This window comes from Polypterus senegalus, chromosome 18 (assembly GCF_016835505.1).
Source record: "Polypterus senegalus isolate Bchr_013 chromosome 18, ASM1683550v1, whole genome shotgun sequence".
Taxonomy (NCBI): Eukaryota; Metazoa; Chordata; class Cladistia; order Polypteriformes; family Polypteridae; genus Polypterus; species Polypterus senegalus.
Genome location: NC_053171.1, coordinates 71,041,357 through 71,065,078, shown reverse-complemented (window position 1 = coordinate 71,065,078; position 23,722 = coordinate 71,041,357). Strand labels below are relative to the sequence as shown.

General features: G+C 38.3%; 1 protein-coding gene across 1 annotated transcript in view; it reads right to left on the bottom strand.

Moving 5' to 3' along the window:
• The window catches only part of LOC120518440 (MAGUK p55 subfamily member 5-like), a 165,155-nt gene that overhangs the window by 5,481 nt on the left and 135,952 nt on the right, over positions 1–23,722 (bottom strand). The window contains exons 4-12 of the mRNA XM_039741225.1: positions 17,925–18,002; positions 16,751–16,903; positions 14,193–14,354; positions 13,850–13,927; positions 13,321–13,504; positions 10,809–10,880; positions 10,582–10,653; positions 1,828–1,995; positions 475–677 (exon numbers count right to left, since the gene is read on the bottom strand). Of these exons, the coding sequence (XP_039597159.1) occupies positions 475–677; positions 1,828–1,995; positions 10,582–10,653; positions 10,809–10,880; positions 13,321–13,504; positions 13,850–13,927; positions 14,193–14,354; positions 16,751–16,903; positions 17,925–18,002 (1,170 nt within the window). The remainder of the gene's footprint in view (positions 1–474; positions 678–1,827; positions 1,996–10,581; positions 10,654–10,808; positions 10,881–13,320; positions 13,505–13,849; positions 13,928–14,192; positions 14,355–16,750; positions 16,904–17,924; positions 18,003–23,722) is intronic.

Here is a 23,722-nt window from a genome sequence, read left to right as displayed (position 1 = left end):
TGGCTTGAGGAGGGGGTCTCACACCAAAATATGGGGTGTGGTGTTGGGTTGTAATTAAATGGTTACACCATATAAACCAGCTGTTGTACAGTTATCTCTTCATTCATTTTAAGTAAGTTTCCCACACACACACTGAATATCAAAAGTCGATGTGCTTTTATTGAGATTGTAGCCTTCCTTTAATGCAAAGGTGAAAGTTAAAGCAAATTATGGAAGGTTGTTTTCCATCTAAAATATTGTTAGGTGCAAGATTTAATTTAAGAGAAAAATAAAGTGACACATTTTAGGAAAATAATTACAAAAAAACTTGTTTATAAAATGTACACATTTAATATTTTGTGTGAGTGACTTTTCACTTGTTACAGCATCCATCAGGGCACACTGATACCCAAATATTTTTTTCAAGTCTGCTCACAAAAACCTGTGCTCTGCTTTACTTGTTTGTTGAATTCCCCACCTGCTTTGGAAGCCCACCTGTGAGTGCAAACTGAGAAGGCATATCTTTCCCGAGTTGATGACCTGCCGCACCGAATCGGTGCTTGTGCCGTAAAGGTTCTTCTCATAGTCGCCCCATTCAATGAACTTTCCAGCTGCTATATCAACCTCAAAGGCCTGCCGAGGAATAAAGTGATAATCCCGGCCATTCACTTCATTATCACGTCTGTTTCGGGTTGTGTCTGTTGAAACAAAATGTAATATACTTCATACAAGGCATAACAATCTCCATAGAATACATTTTAGAATAAGAGTAACTTTGTACTGTAAAACTTTTTTTTAACACAAATGTCAAAAGTTAAATCTTAAGTGACAGTGGGAAGCTATTTGAAGACAGACATTTTTATCCCTGCTATATTTCTTAAACAATTAATTCAAATTATTATTAGTCTTACCTTTTGAACATTTGTTAGCTCAGAAACTACACTGTTATTAAGTTAAGCAAAAAAAAAAGAAAAGAGAAATTCAATGCTACAGCAAAATAAACAAAACTCAATAATTGCCAAAGCAGTGAATAACAAAACTGTATTTTAATCCTGAAAAAAATGTGCAATTATTTTATTAGTGTTAAAAACTGCTAGGTATCTTAGGGTGTACTCACACTAGGCATATTTATGTATATCTAGCTTGTTCCGTACTATGCCCAAGTGCGATTGTCCCCCTTCTCTACTCCCCCACTGGCCTGCACTCACACTATGCTTAACATTCTGGGCCTGGGCATGCTTTCGTCATGACCAAAACAAGATCTGAACACGACGTGACAGTAAGCGTGTCAAAATGATTTTCCTTATTTTGTGTTTTTTTGGAAACAGCTAAGAGATAATGCTCTACCCTCTTACAGATTTACTGGGTGTACAGCACACCATTTTTCTGTTAATCGTGCTGCACTTCCTAGAAGATTTTTATAGTGGCAAATGATGTTAAGGGAGGAATTTGCAGCTTTTTTGCCAACTACAATTCACATCCATGTGTAAGATGAGAATAAAAACCTGTTTTTAAATCAGGTGATATTGAAAGAAATGAGAATTGCACTATCTGACTTGTCGCATCATTGACGTCATGTCTGTTTTCCATGCTTGGGCACATTTAACGATCACACTGTTCCCAAATGCTACTGAACCATTCTCGGGCCCACCTCTTCCAAGCAGGCTGGGGTCGGCTGGCCCGACACAGAGCGATCACACTAGTCAAATGAACTAGACTGTGGGGTCTAGTGCAGACAAACATGCTCAGGCACAGAACAAATTGCCAATGTGAACACACCCTCAGCAACACAAAAGACTCCCATAATGGTAATAAAACCCCTTTTTATATTTTTTTCAGTTATCTTACGTGGGATAGCAACTGCAAACCTCTCAGGCTCATTCATTAACAGTCTCTGCCGGAGGTCGTTCTGGCCACAGTTGGGAGGTCCTAAAAGTGCAATTGGCCTTTTCCGATTGGCCGGTTGATGGTATAGCGCCATTTCTTCATACGTCAGGATCTCCTCATTATCATAGTCTACAGAAGACAGTCAAAAGAAAGATTAACACTTAAACAAAGTGTGCATTAAGATGAAGAGTAGAACATGTTTTCCACTAACCAGAAGGGAATAAGTCACATCTTTCATGTTGGGTTTTGAAGTAACACCCAGACCTGCTGTACATTAAACTCTGTATTTATGTCAAATTAAAATCTTACCTATTCAGTGAGTGAAGTTAATCCAGTACAAGTTCATGGGGAGCAGCATTCTGCTCATTCAGTGCTGAGGACCTCCAAGTGAGACCCCAGTCCATTACAGAACACATGCATGCACAAGCAATTAAGAGGCACCAATTAATTTAAGTTTAATGTAAGTTTAGTTTGAGAAGTGTGAAGAAAATTTGAGCCAACACACAGAGAACATACAAAGTGTACCTAAACTGACAATGAAAGCCGGAACTCCAGGGCCCAAAGTAAACAGACACTTTGCATGGATTTTATAAATGTATACATTTACTTGGTATTTATGTCAAAAATCCTCTCTGTAACAAATCTTTACTTCAGAATATAAACTCTGTACTTTTTTCAGTGAATAATTCTGACCTGATTACTGTCAGTAATCTCTTCTTTGGTTCCTTGAGTCAGGTTAGCACATGATCTGTTCAAAATGTAGGAGATGGGCATCTCTAGGCATGACACTAAAGGAAGGCCCTATGACTCTTGACGTGTTATGGAGGAAATAAGCTCAGTTTTGGGCAAGGGTCCTTTCAGCCTGCTAACCGGTGATGCTCATGTCACTGATGCAAACTGGCAGACATGGAAATTACTTTGCACCGGTTTAAATTTGCATATACCAAGTGGAGTGCTGAAACGGGATTTGGTTATGCCGTGCAATTGTTTCTAAGCTGATAAATATCCTGGTATGTAATAGCATTACCACTTTACACACAAATTTGGGAATAACAATCTATACTAATAAAAGGCAAAGCCCTCACTGACTAACTGACTCATTACTAATTCTCCAACTTCCCGTGTAGGTAGAAGGCTAAAATTTGGCAGGCTTATTCCTTACAGCTTACTTACAAAAGTTAAGCATTTCGAAATTCTACACGTAACGGTCATAACGGTCGACAACGTCCGCCATGTTGAACTTTCTTATTTATGGCCCCATCTTCACGAAATTTGGTAAGCGGCTTCCCTGCGCTAACCAAAACCAATGTACATACTTATTTCGGTGGTATGACGCCACTGTCGGCTGCTAAATTGAACTTTCCAACGTCACTAATCTATACTAATAAAAGGCAAGCCCCTTACTCACTCACTCACTCACTCACTGACTCATCACTAATTCTCCAACTTCCCGTGTAGGTAGAAGGCTGAAATTTGGCAGGCTTATTCCTTACAGCTTACTTACAAAAGTTGGGCAGGTTTCATTTCGAAATTCTACGCGTAAGGGTCATAACTGGAACCTATTTTTCTACATATAATGTAATGGAGTTGAGTTGGAGATGGCGTGGGGGGAGTTTCGTGTGACATCATCACGCCTCCTACGTAAGTACGTAGAGAACAAGGAAGAACTCCAGCGATGAGCACAAAACGCCATTTCACAATTGAGAAGGCAGAAAAACATTATGAAGCAAATGATGCATACAAGCATATTCATAAGTACAGCTACTGCGGAAACAAAGCACGGCGTGAACCGTAAGTTTATATTAAATTAAGTTCATAGACAGGCTGCCACTAGCGTTTGTAATTTAGTGCCTGCCCATATAAGGCCGTCCATCAGCGCAATCCAATACAAACACTGCCGGTAAATATTCACGTGTGAAGGACTGTGCTTATGCAGAGGAAGATGAGATGGTCAGGGTGGTGTTTGGCACAAACTCATTGAAACTGCGAGAGAAACTTTTAAGTGCCGGGTCTTAGCTGACATTACACGAGATGGCACCAGCACAGCTGGGAACCTTCGATGCAAGAACACCAAGCGGCTCACGTGAACTGACGCAGTGCACAGACAAAAGCAACAGTTCCAAAGAGTGCTGAACAAAAAACGAATTACACAATTGAGAAGGCAGCAAAAAAATATGAAGCGTCTGTTACATACAATCATATTCATAAGTGCAGCTACTGCGGAAACAAAGCACACGGTGGAAAAAGTGAATGTCCCACTAAAGGAAGACAGTGTAAAAAACCCGTGCATGCAGTTTGTCACATCAGATAAAGAGGAAGACGAGCTGTTTATTGATGCAGTAAGAAACTAATCGATGAATGAAACCTCTTATCTTTACAACGATTGACAAACACGGAATGTAACTTGAACACAACACATCGTACAAATACAACCCTGATTGAAACAAATAATGATAATCAAATCCTTGATGACAGCAACATTCAATAACACTCACAAAACAATTACTGTATATTGACAATCATGTTACGTTATTTTTAAAATGTTCCCTTTTCTTTTCATAACTTCTACTTCTCCACTGCGATACGCGGTATATATATAAATGTATATATATACCCGATCTACATACATACTCGCATAGACAAGCCACACGCTGTGGCTAATTGTAGAGTCTTAGCCTCTAATGCCGACATTCGAGGTTCGATTCGAGAGGGGATGCACTGAGTATGTACGCGCTACCGATTCATTTTACCTTCGATCTCCTTGGTTTGGGACGTATGAAAAATATTAGGTTAGCAGAATCATGTTACGTTATTTTTAAAATGTTTCCCTTTATTAGCACAAGCACAGCTGAGAAGCTTGATGCATGTACTCCATAACGCGTTAAAAATAACGCATTTAATCACACTTTCAATTCCAAGCAAACGGAACTTTTGTCAATGCATGATTTCCTGGTACATCCATTACACTGATGCACACATCACAGCTACAAAAATGTTAGAGTCGGAATAAAGCGCGTTCCTACGACTGATCATTTCGACTACCCGAACGAAGCCTTGATAAAAGCATGGTTTTGTGCACACTGAAAAGCAAGCAAAATTAGATGCATTACAGAAAGCGGACTTTGTGGCTCTTACTGGGGATCATTGGACTTCCGTGACCGTTAGTAATTCTAATTACATCTAATTACAAAATGTTCAATGATCACACTGTTTTAGCCTAATGTACAAAATAATTTTGGCTAATGTTACTCAGAGTTTAAAGATTAAGTTGGTCAAATTACCTTTTATGTTTCTGACTTATTTTTTTAAGAAGAAAAACTGCACTTTATGTTGAAATTTTGGTTATTATTATTTAAAGACAATACTATTCTGAAAATGTACTTAAAGTACTTAAACTACCACTTTATTTTTAAGTCTGCCCAATTTTAACCAGGGATGATATTTTTGTTTCTGTTTTGAATTCAAATGCAGTTTAAAGGCTTTTTTCAGAAATTAAAACAGCTTCAGTTTACAATATTCATGTCCATGTCTATTATTTGATTCTGTCACCCACTAAAACCCTTTTAAATTAAAAAAAAACATTTGCGATTTGGGGCAAATTTACGTGTGCGATTACATACGATTAATCAAGATTAATTCTTACACAGCCTCTAATTAATTGGATTAATTTTTTTAATCGAGTCCCACCCCTAATATATATATATATATATATGTAGATTTGTATATATATGTGTATATACAGTATATATGTAGATATGTATATGTGTATATATATGTGTATATATATATATATATATATATATATATATATGTGTATATATATGTTTATATATGTGTGTGTGTGTGTGTATATATATATATATATATATATATATACCAGCAACACTCATGACAATGACAAAACAATTACATTGTCACTCATGTTACTTTATTATTAAAATGTTTCCTTTTCTTTTTACTTCTCCGCTGCCAATCGCAGGTATTTTGCTATATATATATACAGATATATATAAATATATATATATATATAAATAGACAGATATGACAACAACACTCATATCAATGACAAAACAATTACATTAACAATCATCTTACGTTATTTTTAAAATGTTTGCTTTTCTTTTTCATAACTTCTTTAACACACTACTTCTCCGCTGCGAAGCGCGGGTATTCTGCCAGTTCTCTATATAAGGCCGTCCGCAGCTCCGATCTCTACATTCCCTTCCTTGCTTCGCCACGGGATTCACATCTCCCTGCTGATAACCGCAGCCTTTTTATTTAATCCACAGCTTCTCCGCTGTTTTATTGTTCGTTTATTACGATTATAGTTACTGTGAAGATATTTTAGACTTACTTTACATTGTTCAGGTACCCATTTTCTTTATCGTTCCAACCGTACCTCCATTAACATGTCTATCGAGGTGATCACCATCGATCAAAGAACTGTCACTTACCGAGTGGTTTCCATGCCCAGAGATGCCGCCTGCCTTTTCCATTTTCTTTGCCACATATTGCACGGCCATATCAGGCTCACTCTTGATATCCGGAGGAACACTGTGTCTTATGTACTGAATGACCGAGACAGGTTCAAGGTGTGGACTGATGACGGTACAGGAGATAATTATATTACACAGGAGCACTAGAAGAGTGAAATGCTTAAGCCCTTCACCTATGGATCTGCATGTGAGTTGATGGCTGCCGCTGAATTGTTCGGTTGTCGCTTTCAAGTGTACCGAAATGGCCAAATATTTTACACCTTTAGACAAGCGCCAATGCCTCTAAAACATCTTAGATTCACAGGTGATGATTTCAGTAGTGGACACTTTGATGTTTATGAATGTTTAAACTCTCAGAAGCTGGATGTGAAGTTATCGCTGAAACCGGTTGTATGCTTACAACGCTTGACAGATGCCGAATGTCACTTCAACACAAGTCCTGCAAATGCTGTCGTAATTGAAACAAACCATGAAACTCAAACCGATTATGACAGCAGCAATCCAAGCTGTGAGATATGAAACAAGATTAATTTTCACAAGGCCAACTGTACGTTGCATGCTCAAGAGTAAGTTCAGCGCACAGCTTGGTCATATTACAACCGGAGGGCCGAACTGACAATGTGGTATGCAAAGAGATCCTTAACAAATAAATATTGGTATATTTTCCCTCAGTTTAAAAAGGTTTAATTTTCTTCTTAATAAAAATTTTAAGGCAGTACTTCGTCGCTGAGAAGCGCGGGCATTTTGCTAGTACTTTATAAATGAGACCCACTTTGAGTTATTATCTATATACAGTGGAACCTTGGTATACGTCCTTAATTCGTTCCAGACCCTTTGACTTATACAGTGATCCCTCGCTATATCACGCTTCGACTTTCGCGGCTTCACTCTATCGCGATTTTTTTCTCATACACGCTTACGTTACTACGCATGCGCTTTCTGAGAACTTTTATCCAAGCCCTACGATGGCTCCTAAACGTGCTGCTTTTTCTAAGCCTTCTGACAATAAAACTAAGCGCCGGAGGAAGATGCTTACTATCCAGGAGAAGGTGAAACTCTTGGATATGATTAAAGATGGCAATACCCTACAAAAGCTTCCTCACGCATATGAAAAGACAGCGCCAGCAACTGCCTATCAAGATGTTCATCAGTCGTGCACCTAGACACCCACTGCCTACTCCTAGTACTTCTTCACTGAAGACAACAACGCTCCTGCTGAAGATACTGCACCACCTCTGAAAACTCTCCTAATGAGGTCGTGCCTTCATAGGTTAGTGGTGGTGTGCAATTAAATGTACAGTACAATATTCTACTATATAAAAGCGTTTGAGATTGCCCTTCCATCCCGTGAGTGCAAAGCGTAACAGTATTCCGCTTATCACAGACTTACTACTTGCGGCTTGAGGTACAAAGCGACGCGATGTGAGCAGAGTTCTGGTGCTCTCATCGTTCCCTTGCTTTTGTGCGCGATGCGCTGGAAAAATAGACAAAATTATGTCTCTGGAAATAATTAATGTTGGTGGAGTACAAATGCCTCACCATGTAGTAAATATCAGGGGAGATGGTGCTTGCTTATTCTCATCTATAGCTTATGTAGTGCATGAAACTCCGTCTTTAGCGGTACAGATTCAGGCTGACATTGTACGATTTTGGACAGGCACTTGAGGGGATAAAAAAAAAACTTAGGTTTTCGGGAGATGTTATGAATGGGCACTTTGATGTTCTCATTCCTTACACTTACATGCATGATGTACACATGGAGAGCACAAAAATTGAGGATAAAAGTCGGTCGCCTTAAAAGGCGGGTGAGCCTAGTAATAATATGATATTTGTAACGTCTGTCTCATTTTCTCTTATTTTGTCTAATATATTGGGTAATACGAGTGTAATGGTGACTAAAGGGTGTTATTTCATATCTAGAGGGCTCTAATAATGTTAAAAAACGTATCTAGAAGGTCGTAAACAGGTTTTCTATACTCTGCGAAAATATTCAATTTATAAATAAAGAATCCTACTTCGCGAAAATTCATTTATCACGGTAGAGTCTGGAACGGATTAACCGTGATAAACGAGGGTTCACTGTACCAAACAGGACGTATACCAAACAAATTTTTCCCATAAGAAATAATGGGAAAATGATTAATCCATTCCCATGAAAAAAAAAATCCTATTGCTATTGGCATATTATACATTGATGAGGTTGTATAAAATAATTTAAACACTGCTTAATACTAAAATACATAAATACAAAAGCAATTAGATGAAATAAATGAAAATTTTACCTCACTTTACTTTTTAATAACATCTTTGTTTTTCACAATCGTAGATACCATTGTTCTCGGCAAACGGTATGCAACAGCCATGTCCCGGATACGCATGGCACCTTCATACTTTTCAACAATCAATTCAAATTTACATGAAAAAAACACAAAATCACGTTGTGACGATGCAGGTTTGCTGTATGCTCCCATCTGCTGCCAGGGAGCCCTTGAACCCTACACCGTCGGTAATGTGCCTCACTGCTAACCTCATTGGTAAAGCAAGGGGACGGTGAAAAAGTGCAAAGTGCTTTTATTAAAACAATTAACAAAACAAGGTGTTCAAATTAAAGTGCAGTCTCCAAAGTTCCAATAAATAATCCATAAAATCAGAAGTGAAACGTGGAGGTTAAAAACAATAGAAAAAAGTCTTCTTAAAAACAACAAAGTTAAAATACAGCAGGAAGCATTCTTTAAAAATAATTTAAAAAAAACCAAGAAGAAGCCCGGTGCCTTTTTACCTGGCGGCCCCCCCGCTTCTTTCTTTTTACTCCCCTTCAAGCCAACTCGCGCTTCTGTTTATCAAGATAAGCAGCCCTCTCTCTCTCACTCACTCACTCACTCAACCTCTCGTCCGTTTTTTCTTTTTACTGCCCTTCTAGCTGACTCGCGCTTCTGTTTATCAAGATAAGCAGCTCCAGGAACAATCATGAATGCGGACAGTCCCTCACAAGTGCACTTTGGTGAGAAACGCCCACATTGCGAATCGCCCGACAACCTTCAGCCACATAAGCACCACGCCCCCTTACCAAGCTGCGAGCGCGGTGATTATTTATTTTAAAGCTGGACTTTGACAGGAGCTGTGGACCCGCTATATCACACACGTGAAAGTTCACAGAGAGTTATAGCATGGGTTGTTCACTGAATGCTAGCAACTGGCGCACTAACGCTCGTGGGCGGTCGTGGCTTTGTCTCGAGAGAGGTAAACAAGGTTAGCACGCGAGTCGTATTCCAAACAAAGGTCGTATACCAAGCAAAATTTTTCGTGTCCAAACAGGACGTATACCAAGTTGGACTTATTCCAAAACAGACGTATACCAAGGTACCACTATATATAAAGGAGAGTTGGGATCCAAGAGACTGTGCTTGTGTGTTTGTGGAGGGATTGAGAGTTAAGGCGGGTGGGGGAGTCACGTGATCAACTCCCTTGCCATTCACGTCATTTCATTCACTTCATTTCGCTCCGAGCTGAGCTCCCCAGCTGACGCTGTCTTGCGTTCTTTTTCCTTAGTGTTTAGTCCTTTCTCCTTTACTAATTTACTGTTTAGTACACGCGGTACTTACACACTCACTCATAAAAGGGGAGAAGACTCCGTGCAAGAAATGGGTACTGAAACTATCTTGGAAGACATGCAATCAACGAGGCCATTAAACGGATCTCAAGAGAGGTCTTCTAGGTTGGAAAATAAGTGCTTGGCTGCCAAAACCAGGTGATTAAATGAATCTCAACAAGAAACGACTTCTACGTTAGAAAAAAAACGATTCGTTGCCAAAATCAGGCGGTTAAGCGAATCTAAAGAAGACAGGATTTCTAGATTGGGAAAAGGACGATTGGCTGCCGAAACCAGGCGGTTAAAAGAATCTGAAAAAGACAGGACGTCTAGATTGGAAAAACCACGATCTGCTGCCAAAACTAGCAGGTTAAACGTGCAGCGAAGCGCGTTAGGTCTGCTAGTAACCAATAAATGCCACATTGTAATTCAAATACACCTTTTTCTTCACATTTATTTGCAGTAGTGGAAAAAGTAATTCATACGAGAAAGCTCCAAAATGTAAAACATACAATTTTATATGGCTTCATCTATGCGTACATCAGTCTTTCCTCCAATTATGCCCTTCTCTTTCATGGGAGGCTGTAGTTGCATTAACTAAAATTTCAAAAATGTATTTCATCTCCTTACCATCGTTCTTATTGGCATTGTAGATAACTTTCTTCCTTTTCTTTTTGTTTTTCTTTGCACACCAAAGTTTGCCTGTCAGAATAGTAAAGACATGTTTAAACAAAATATCTGCTTTAACAGTGCCAGCCTAATTAACACTAAGTGCAGTTGCTTCTCTTACTTGGCTGATACAAAAGTGCTCTCCAACACAGGAAATAAAAAGCAGACATGTATAAATAAACACGCACCTGACTTTTCAGGTTCCTTATCTTCCTCAATGGTTTGTTTCATGGCTTCTCTTTGCTGCTGAAAACTCTTTCCTGTAGAGAATACATCTTTTCATTATTACAGCTTCAGCAAGCATAACACGGACATTGCACACGATGAGGGTGGCCAGTCTGAGATCTCTTTTCTTCTAACACACTGGTCATCCCGCACGCACTATCAAACGCGCGAGCTACTGCAAAACTCCGGCTATCTAAGTGATCTAGTTAACCTTCCAATTTATATCGACTAAAGATGGGATTTTTTTTTAATTGTTATTTATTGATGTGGAATTGGAACAGGATTTTTTTCTCTCACAATGTCACAATCGAAGTGCATTTGTCTGATCTGTCAATCTATCATTGCTATTCCAAAGAAGGAAAATGTGGAATGGCACTTTCAAACTGTTCATAAAAACTACAAAACTGACTTCCTTCCAAAAAGCGATCTGAGAAAGAGAAAGGAGAGGGAACTAAAATTGCAGTTGAGACGCAATGGAAGGTGTGTGCGCAACTTGACATCATATGCTACAGAGCAGATTGAAAATTGACTATCAGACTTTATCTAATGGAAAAAAAAGTAACGATTTGAGTATTGCCCAATGTAGTGGAGTAAGAGTGTACTCAAGTAAAAGTAAAAAGTATGGTGCAGTAAAACTACTTTAAGAAGTACAATTTTTTTAAAAACTTACTCAAGTAAATGCAACTCGTTAATATACCCGTATATGTATGTATATGTATGTATATATATATATATATATATATATATATATATATATATATATATATATATATATATATATATATATATATATATATATATATATATATATATATATATATATATATATATATATATATATATATATATATAACTGTGCTGGCTGTGATAGCAGACTGCTTGCTGCTTATCAACACATGTAAAGGATAAAAGATGCTGAAGTAGAAATGAGAGGCGATTTAAGGTGGGACGGATCTACAAGTTTTTTCGTAGGCTCTGGTAATTCTAATGTTAAGTATCAAAGTAGTCTGCAGTTCGACAATGGACTTTACTTTAATTATTAACCTAATTTTGAGTTGAGGCACAAGGCATGGAGAGAGAGAGTCATTCCACTGCAGAGCCCACCCAAGCAAAGACCAATAATGGGCGAGTTTAGGACTGCTAAATCATTAAATTTCTAAGTCTATGAGGATGTGTGACAGGTTTAGCTGAGCATGACAGATGTCAAAGGAATACGCAAACGTTAAATCCAACAATCCACTTTCACTCTACTTTATGTTACAAGTCTAATGAAATGGAAAAGATCTGATAAATGCTAAAAATGTGGACCTCAATGCTTGAGAAGATGTTGACTTTGAATTATTTTTCTAGGTTGATGGTGGCCAGACGTCTCCATTGTGAGTAACTGAGGCAAAATAAATACATTAATTAGTCTAATAATGTACCTCTGAATAGACACATGACATTGTATATTTGTTACTTTTCTCCTTGTTATATTTTTAGATTCTTAGATCTGTGTATGCAGTCAGATGGTTCTATGTAACAGACAATTATAATTATTAATTTATGTATAATTTCCACATAGGATTTTATAGTTTTCTTTCTGTGTATAGTATATACTCATGTATAAGTCGGGTCTTGAAACCCGGAAAATCAATCATTAAGTGTCACATTTCTGAATGGGCGTACAAGTTATTTATTTTTTTATTTTTTTTAACATCTTCTTGCCTCCTCCAATCTCACATCAGTTTCTCAGAATTTTGTTGCAGCAGCACAGTTACTAATTTCTTTCGCTACTTTAATGACGTTTAATTTAAAACGAGCTTCATATTTTCTTCTGATTGAACGCTCCATCGTAGATAAGGAAGGGATGCTCTTACGATAAAGGTGTTTGAGGGTGTGAGATACAAAAAACACAAATCAGTGCAAACATCACTTCAGAATAGTTCAGGTATTACTGTGTGGTCACGGAGGCACAAGAGAGAGGAAAAAGAGAGATTAGCAGCATGCGCTGATACAGCCACTCCCACATAGGAAAAAGGCAGTGTGCTCCGTGGTTACTCTTTCAAGTGGGTATTACCATATCATAATCCCTTGTACCAATAGCGTGACTTTTCCGCATTCGACTTATATGAGCGACATTATAAAATACCAGAAATTATATGGTGAAATCAAGTCCCGACTTATCCGTTGGAGAATGTATCCATGAGTATATACGGTATCTGTATATCTGATTTAGTTGAGGCAAGAAAATCGCAAACTGCCTCAAGGTTTAAGTAAACAAGATTGCCAGCATTCAAGTTTCATTTGAAATATAAGACACACAAGATTGACTGTATTTGACAAAAAAGTCAGAAACTAAAGACTGGAGGAATCTGGTTATTTTTCATTAAAAGGGCCTTAAATCACATGCACAACTTATCAATGTTCCAATAACAGCAACCAGACCACTGTCTTCATAAATAAATTTTCCATTTAGTTCAGTATGCATTTTACCTGGAATAAGGCCTGCCAAAGGCTGGTTATCCTCATCCCCATCTCTGTAGGCCTGCCACCAGTTAGGATCTTCCTGGCTAATGACATGTAAAATGTCACCTTTCTGGAAAGATAGTCCTAATTCTCTACAAGGTACATAAGGGTCATCAGATGGGTCATAATCGAAGTGAGCTTTCACATGAACCTTTGTGAAGAGAGGAAAATAGATAAATCAGACAAATACAACAATAAGGATGCGCTAGCACTCTGGTACATCTTACAGTTTTAGGCATGTCATCTGATTTCTCAAAAAACACTTGCCAGTAAGATGTTTCATGTACTGGATTTATGTGAGATTGTGTTTTATGTTTTTAAACACATGAGCTTGTCAGTAAAAAGTGTGGTAAACTATGAAAGGAAAATGAATCAAAATATTAAATGATCACTCATTCATTGACTGGGGGGTCACAATTTCACTTATGTTGGTCTCTTACATGTCGACGCACGCTTTTCATACATACAGTACTGTCTAATGCTGATAAAGTCTTACCACAGTTTCCTTTGTGGGAGGTGGCTTGCTCTGCTGGCTAGGAATAAGAATGAATGACAATGTGCCATGCATATCAGCCTGTTTGGGACAGAAAAACAGAATTTAATAAGCAGAGCTGCATTGCCTCAATTTTTATATCACATAATTATGAATCTAATGGAGTGCATACTTTACAATATACACATACTGCTATTTTGTCTTTATTAAGCATCGACATCTATCATTTTCAGCTTGATAAATCAGACAATCAGTACATACAGTTTTATTTTGAAAGGCAAAACATAAGTGTAAAAATCATACTTTGTTTAAAGCTCAGGAAAATATTAGGCTGATTCTCTCTTACCAAAATGTCAAAAACCTCATTGACATCTTTGCCCCGAATCTCAATACCATTAATTTCTAGAATTTCATCTCCTTCGTGCAAAAGCCCACTCTTCTCTGCTGCTCCACCCTTGACAATTCTGCTAATTATCACAGAGTCCATGTCATTCCTCACTGTGGCTCCCTATTGAAGACAAACCGAAAACAGGCTATTGTTTACTTGCCTTTTTCTAAAACACACAAAAAACATGAAAAAAGACGAGAGCTGAAGTTGGAATCAGTTACACAGTTACTCTCACAATTACAGGAAATTCAATTCTAAAAAAATGAGAAATAAAAATTAAGAATATGTATTATTCCTTGTAGGAAAAACTTTGTACTAAATATGTTAGCATAATGGACACACTCAGCTATGCAAGTAAGCTTCTGAAGTTCTCCTTTAGCAGAACGCTCTGATGTCATCAAACTATTTCAAAAAGATTAAATGTCATCATTGGGTGCTGTGAATCCAAAAAGAAGCCTGAAGTCTGTGATCTTTTTCCTGAGTCTGATTATGTGAATCACCTCCATCCCCTTTTTACATCCCCAGCTTTCACCCCTGAAGAATCGCGATATGAACACTGGCCATTGCGCCACCTCATTACAATTTTTAAACATCCCAATAGTTAATAACTGGATTAAAATTAAACTGATACTTTATTTATTGGTTTCTGTCACCAGCAAACTCTTTTCTGTTTGGCTGTGTGATTCAGCTCTGCAAAAGAGCAGCATACCAGTACATGTGTTCCTTACCTTACAGCCCGTGATGCTGGGATAATAATAGTGCAAGTATTTTTTTCTTCAATAAAATAAGTATTGTGTTAGGTTACTCATACTTTAAAAAGTAATCAGATTACATAACATGCTACTTTTAACGCGTTACCCCCAAAACAGCTCCTGAGACTGCTGCTGCTGAGCTTAGCACTGTTCATCCAGGTCATCGACATAAATTTTGTGTTTTCTGAAATAGTGAGACAGAGGATTTCAACCAGAAAAATAATAAAATGATTGCCTGAGCATTTGCCTCAGGAAATTTATCTGGTCAACTAATAATACCCCTGGTAACTGAAAGCATGTACACAACTAACACATTCATACGCAACTATCATTAACTGCAAACCAGTTAGGGTTCACGCAGCCAAAAACCAGGTTACTCATAGAGGGATCTTGTGTGTTAACAACCCAACTTCTCAGAGTCCTATTCTCTAAATGGAATTGGGTTTACATGGCATTTTAGAAATTGGGTTTTTGTGAAATACAGGATTAATAAAATGCACTCATTGTGAAATAAGAGTCAATTATTCTTTGTTCTTCGACAAGTTTTATAGTGACCACTATCACAAACGAACAAACACTATCAGTTTTATTTTAACTGTACAGTATACAAGGAATAACATATAAATGAACAGAATCAAAACAGAGTATGGAACCATGAAATGATTGTACTGTATTCTTGAGTTTCTTGATAAAAGAGTCAAGAGATATCCTAATAATGTCAACATCAGTGATGGGTGCCAAAAGACACTTATTGAAAAATAAAATAATAAAAGTTAAGAAAAGGTTATAAATACCAGATATTACTTTAACCTTACAAAGATGGAGCTTCAAAGACAAACCTTGTGGCAGTGTTTTCTGAAGAGGGAGCCACAAAGGACAAGTGATCACTGATAGTTGGGTAGCATGTCTTCAGGGTAATGGAAAGGCTGCTGTCAGAACCTTATGAGTATCTTAAATACATACATACATACATACTGTACATATATACTGTGTGCAGAGGGTGCAGACCTATAAATATCTGGGAGTGCAGCTGGATGACAAATTGGACTGGACTGCCAATACTGATGCTCTATGTAAGAAAGCTCAGAGCAGAATATACTTTCTGAGAAGGTTGGCATCCTTCAACATCTGCAGTAAGATGCTGCAGATGTTCTACCAGACGGTTGTGGCGAGTGCCCTCTTTTACGCGGTGGTGTGCTGGGGTGGCAGCATAAAGATGAAAGACGCCTCACGCCTGGACAAACTTGTTAAGAAGGCAGGCTCCATTGTAGGATTAAAGTTGGACAGTTTAACATCTGTGGCAGAGCGACGGGCACTAAGCAAACTCCTGTCAATCATGAAGAATCCACTGCATCCACTTAACAGTGTCATCTCCAGACAGAGGAGTAGCTTCAGTGACAGACTTTTGTCACTGTCCTGTTCCACTGACAGACTAAAGAGATCGTTCCTCCCCCACACTATGCGACTCTTCAATTCCACCCGGGGGAGTAAATACTAACATTAATTTTATTTTAATTCTTTTCATTTTTATTACTATTTAATTTAATATTGTTTCTTTGTATCAGTATACTGCTGCTGGATTATGTGAATTTCCCCTTGGGATTAATAAAGTATCTATATATATATATATAGAGTAAGTCATATCAAAATTATAATAAGGAGTCATAGCATCTGTAGGTCAGCGTCTTGTAAAATGATTAACTATCTCGGCAGTAGCGTCACAACCAGATTCTTAATTACACCAAGCTAAATGAAAGAACTTACCAAGGGAATGTCACGGGCTTTTTCAATGCGAACAATCTTCACTGTCTCACCACCATACTGTGTTACCGTCTCAAAGGAGTTATCCACAATTGGTGCTCCTGTATCGGGTTGCATCTCCTGTTGGGCCACCCTGTCATGAGCAAGCATTAATGCCTATAGAAAGAAAAAAGCTGATCAATTCAAGTGAAATTCTCAACTACAGACCCACTGCAAAGACAGATGAGATGTCAAGGGTAAGCTTAGTCCATATTATTGTTAGGGATATCACTCTTTGAGTATTTCTCAATTTAGACAACACATACAGCTCAAGATGTAATCACAAAATGCCCTATTAAGTACAGTCTTTAAATAAAGGCAGGGACTGACCACTAATTTAGAAAATTAAAAAAAAAAAAAAAACAGAAATCACCTAAAATGATCTAGCCTAAAGATAAACAACAGCAAATATATGTGCACCATTTAGTGCATTAACATTTTAACATCAGTTTTAGGGCTGAAACTTTGATACCTCAGTATGGTCGGTGACCATAAAAAATACATAACTTGCATGCTCATAAGACTATGTTTTGATTTATATATTAAACAACAGCCCATGTACTACTAACACACATATACTGTAAGGTTAAGAACTGCTCAGAGATTAATCTGTTTTGCAAATTCTGCAAAGATGATAATAAGGGGAAACATTTCCTCTGGAAACTGTGGACACTTGTTTACATATTATGGCACTTTAAGGTACAATCTCTTCTTTGACTCTTGTTATAAGAAAGAAATGAACACAAGAGTAACTTTCAATCAAAGACTCTGCTCAGAAAATGGCTATGCTGCTTTAAAACAGATTTTATAAGAATGATCTGCATTTTTCTATGTGACATTTGTAACAGTGGTGAAGTTTGCCATATGGCCATGAAGACAGCCATAGAAGGTGCATTTATACAAGACAAACTACTTAAAGAAGATGTGTGTGTAGGATCCACCTCAAGATTCTAAATAAGAACACCTCCAAACTTAAAGAAAATAAAGAACTAGGAACGTTACTGAACAAACTGTAACAAGTGAGAAGAGCTACATAGGTGAACCAGAGATTACTTCCAAACAGCACAGGTCATCAAGCAATTTACAGGAAAGATGACTTGAAGGAATGAAGAACATGGCAACAGTGGATGGAGCTTACTTGAATGTGTGGTGAGGAAAGTAAGGTGTTTAGCTCTTGACCATCCTTTTGCTGGCTTGTTTTTAGTATATTTTGCACCTACAATAGAAGAGACAAAATCAGCACAGTCAATACCAGAACCAACAATACATGTGTATTGTTGTTAATATCTGCTAAATCAAAGAGTCTAGGTAGAAATTCAGAGGTCCATGGCAAGGCACATTCACACAGTGCTACCAGATTTAGACACTTCAGTCAAATGTACACACACACACACACGCACATAAGTACAGCCAAGATATGTGAATTCCAGTTAAATGTCCTTTGTCATTGTGCCTGTGTGAGATGTTGTCATTCCTTTACTGTATGTATCTGATTAGTTAGGTGTTAAAACTTGTATATGAACTCATTTCTTTAAAGAAATATGGGATGTTTGCAAATAATAAAAACTAACAAAAAATTGAATATTTAAATGTACAACATAAAAGCTGTAATTCTAAACACCACATTACAAATATGATTACTTTAAACATCTAACAAGTAAACAGCAGATCTAGCACTTTACATTATTTTCTGTTTTCAAACTATCAACACATTTTATATAAAAGCCACTTAAATTAATTGGAATGGGGTTTGATAATACTGGAGTACAAGTCTTTTCAAAAAGATGACATAACCGGAATGAATGAAATTGTCAGAGGAGGGAGTAGAGAAGAAGTTTTTTCAGAGGGAAGATGATGTCCTAAAATGGTCAACATTCTGTACATTAGGGCTGTTCGATATAACGATATATATCGGATGACAATATGAAAACGTCTATCGCTGCACATTACGCTATCGTTTGTTTCGTGGTGTCGCAAAATAAACTGTTTACGGCAATATTTTTTTCATTGTTTTGATGGCCACCACGTGGATGCAGACACACTAGCATGGCTGATGAAGACGAGGCAACACCAGGTAGCTCTACACAGAAGGACCTTGTTCCTAAACGAGGGGCTACCTCTGTAGTATGGAGATGGTTTGGATTTGAAGAGTCTGACACGGACCAGAAAACGGTACTGTGCAAATTATGCTGCAAACCGATCGCTACCGCAGACTCCAACACGACAAACGTCTTCTACCACCTCCGCAAAAAGCACGTGAGCGAGCACGCAGAGAGTTTACAACTGAGAGGCAGGCCACGTAGGATATTACAGTTGTAAAGGTACTATTTAAACGAGCATGTTAAAAGCTTGGAAGATTAATTGCTACCAAAACAAGTTGCTTAAGGCATAATTTTCCCTGCAGCGTTTGCTGTCAGTGTTAATCTTGTTAAAATGACGTTTACGCCACAACTGCATTAACACGGCAAATCTCCGTTAACGAGTTACCGCGGATCGCCCGTGCTTGGGGCTGGGCGGCATCAACACGTTAGCGCCGTCCAGTCCCACACACGGGGCGATCAGCTGTAACTCATTAACGGAGATTTGCCACACTACGATGTGCAAATTAACATTTTACTAGAATGTAGCCTAAAAATATTATATTTAATATTATATATTTAATATATTTTTGTCGTAAGCCTTATTGCTGCTACAGTTTGAAGTACAATGTTTACATTTGGTTTTGACAGTTAATGTTAGACTTGTATTTATTTTGTTTAAAGGGTTTATTGGCCTTATATAGTTTAGTTGTTAGTGCTTTGATCCTTTTATATTTAATATATGTTGTGAGAGTTATTGCTGCTACAGTTCACATTTTGTTTATGTCAGGCATTTTATATAGCAGTATTTTATATTGGGCCTTTAGTAATTTGTTTTTGAAAAGTGTTTTATATTTGATACATTAACATTTTATGTTTACATTCTAAGTCAAACATTTGCTCAAATGTTCTAAATAAAAGAACAGAAATAATTACAAGTTGAGTACTTCTCATTTTTGATTTTTTTAATTTAAATGAAAAAAAAAGGAATGGTGATTATATAAACTATTCACTGAATACAAAGAAAATGTACTATATCGTGATATCGGGATATGAAATGAAATATCGGGATATAAGATTTTGGTCATATCGCACAGCCCTACTGTACATCCATACATGCACCAAACATAATACAGGAATCCCCTTCTTTTCGAAAGCTCACTTTACAACACTTCACTTGTACAAAAGACCTACATTAAATAGCTTTATCTTTACTAACCAAATATATTTTTTGCCTTTACAAAAAAAGCAAGCCATTAAAGAGAACATAAACTGACAAATGAGAGGAGACCATATAGTGCATGAAGCCCATCTGTTTAGCTACTATCTAAGCAAATCCATTATAGAGGTGACGCACACCCTGAGTGGAGAGAGTGGAGCCTGGCATCATTCTCACGGCTGGAGATGCACGCCAACCTCCTTCCCCTAAGTATACTCAGCATCAGTCCTCTATAGTGTTGAACTGTGCTTTTGAACATCTATGCTTTACAGCTTCTCAATTTATTTTGAGGAAGTTGACAAAGATAATATTGGCACAGTCTGGCATCCTATGACAGAGAACTGATAGATGAAGAGCTGATGCAATGCAAGAATAAAGGATACAAATAAAAACCAAACACTACAGCAAGACACTAGAAAGCAAAGTCATCCACTAACTGAATGTGTACCTTCAGACACTTATCGCAATGGCAGAGGCTGAATATCTCTTGCCATTGGTCTGTTCCTCCCTGCTAGAATATTGGAGCACATACTGGATATAGGATTTACAGATGCAGAGTATATGCACCAATAGACAAATACAGCCCTGCACTGGGAAGGAGGTGTTGGCCTTAAAGAAGCTTTTAGACAAATCCTTTTAAAGAGTAAATCCCAAGCACGATGTGTTGCTTTGTGTGTACAAAAGCTAGGATTACTGTAGCAAGGACTGAACAAGAAAATCCTCCGTTCTGAGTCTGAAATGGAGCTTATACAATGACTTATCAGCTAAATATGCAGGATCTGCTAAATGATGGGAGTTCTTGTGCTGTGGTCTCCACTCCTTATCTTTTAAATTTCTGACATATTCCTGCTGCCTAAATGATGAAAAACCTAATTTTAATCTGTTTTGTTATTTAATTTATCTAGTGGTGTGTTTGAAAGAGGTAATAAACCTTTCCCTCTATTATTAAAAAAAAATCTTGGGGAGAGAGACTAGGGAGAAGAGACGTGATATTCTCAGAAGACAATTTGAAGTGCCGCAAGAGACACTCAAGCTTGCTCCCAGCTCTTAAAACAACGACAAGCAAAACATGCTGCTCGCCAGCAGTAGAAAGCCAGCAGATAATCCAACCGCCTCTCCTTGCCTGCGTTCAGCCACCCTAACCCCGTAACTCTTTAAATTGTATATCCGATAAACCAAACCCAGGGGTGGGTGAAGCCCCCTAGTTTGTTAAAAACCAGAGCCATATCACATGCACTTCAGAATAGGTCCTCCACCTGAAGCTAACCACATTCGGGCCTGGCCAGTATTTGAATGGGAGACCACCTAGGAAAAGCTTGGGTTGCTGCTGGAAGAGGTGTTGGTGAGGCCAACATGGGTGCTTACCCTGTGGTCTATGTGTGGACCCAAATGCCCCAGGTGCAGTGATATGAACACTGCAATGTAAAAATAGCACAGTCCTTTGGATGAAATATAAAACAAAGGTCCTGACTCTCTTTGGTCATTAAAGATCCCTGGGCATCTTTCGAAGACAGTAGGGTGCATCCTGATGTCCAGGCTAAATTACCCTCCATGGCCTTGTCATTCTGACCCCCAATAATCTCCTGTCTTTAATTGTCTTCTCTTACCACTTCATAACCTAATAGCTAATATGTTTTGAGCATACTTACACAATAATGGCTGCTATTGCATCATCCAGGTGGGTGCTACACACTAGCGGCTGTTGAAGTGATTCCCTTATGTCTAAGCACTTTGAGTAGCAAGAAAAATGCTATATCTTCTTCTTCTTCTTTTGGATGCTCCTGTTAGGGGTCTTCACAGCAGATCATCTTGTTCCATTACACCCAACCCCTTGCATGTCCTCTTTCAATATATCAATAAACTTCCTCTTAGACTTTCCACTTTTCCACTTGCGTGGCAGCTCTATCTTTAACATCCTTCTCCCAATATACCCAGCCTCACTGCTCTGCACATGTCCAAACCAGTGCAACCTCGCCTCTCTGAATTTGTCCCCTAACCATCCAGACTGAGGTGACCCTCTAATATACTAATTTCTAATTCTGTCCATTCTCATCACACCCAATGCAAATCTGAGCATCTTCAACTCTGCCACCTCCAGCTCTATCTTCTGCTTTCTGGTCAGTGCCACTGTCTCCAACCCAAATAACATAGCTGGTCTCACTATCGTTCTGTAGACCTTCCCTTTCACTCTTGCGGTCACAAAGCACTCCTGACACTCTTCTCCACTCACTACACCCTGCCTGCACTCTCTTTTTCACCTCTCCTCCACAATCCCCTTTACTCTGTACTGTTGATCCCAAGTATTAAAACTCATCTACCTTTGCCAACTCTACTCCCAGGATCCTCACCATTACTCTGACCTCTCCATCGTTCGCACACATGTATTCTGTCTTGTTCCTACTGACCTTCATTCCTCTCCTCTCTAGAGCATATCTCCACCTCTCCAGAGTCTCCTCGACTTGTTCCCTACTTCATTACAGATCACAATGTCATCCACACACATAATAGTCTATGGATTCTTCTGTCTAATCTCATCTGTCAACCTGTCCATCACCACTGCAAATAAGAAAGGGCTCAGAGCCGATCCCTGATGTAATCCCACCTTCACCTTGAATGCATCCCTCACTCCTACCGCAGACCTCACCACTGTCACACTTCCCTCATACATATTCTGTACCACTCTTACATACTTCTCTGCCATTCCCGACTTCCTCATGCAGTACCACAACTCCTCTCTAGGCACCGTCATATGCTTTCTCTAAGTCTACAAAGACACACTGCAACTCCTTCTGGCCTTCTCCATACTTCTTCATCAAAACCCTCAGAGCAAACATCACATCTGTAGTGCTCTTTCCCAGCATGAAACCATACTGCTGCTCACTACTTATCATCTCCCTTCTTAACCTTGCTTAGACTACTCTTTCCCATACCTTCAAGCTGTGGCTCATCCGTTTTATTACTCTCTAACTAAATAAAAGGGCTCTGTAGCTAACAAAGTGCTATATAAATATAGTAAATTAATTACATTTAAGAAAAGTGCTAAATAAACGTATATACCCTAATCCAAAGTAAACAGCTCCAAGTTTAAACTGGCTTGGTGAATAGGTCCACCTTGAGCAATCCAAAAATTACTCGTTTTATATAACCCAATATGATACTGGCACTCTGGCTTCTATTTGTATTTCACAGATAGTGTGCCAAGGCATACACTTTTGAATTTCTTTCCTAAACTATTGGCAGATTAAGGAGTGGAGTATTGTTTGACCCTCTAAATCTTAACTCACATTATCAGTCAGTTAATCCCCCCATATTTTCATCTTTATCATGTTGGAAACTCAAGCTGTGATCGTCTATCTTCAGTATTTCCCCTGATGACTGAGTCATCTAATGGCAGGCTCAGAAGCTTGACACAGTTACGGTCAACAGCGAATCCATTGTGAAGCCTGAAAAGACTGGCATTCCTGAGTGTGGGAGGGCAGACAGAAAAAAAACAAGTGAGAGCGAGCTGGCCCGCACTTCACCACAGGTTTTGGCTCACTGTGGCCACTCTGTTTTTGTTTACTAGCATCTCCTCTCTTTCTTTTTTTCCCCCAATCAAAGAAAAAAAGATGCAGACTTCTCATGTGTTGTATATGGAAC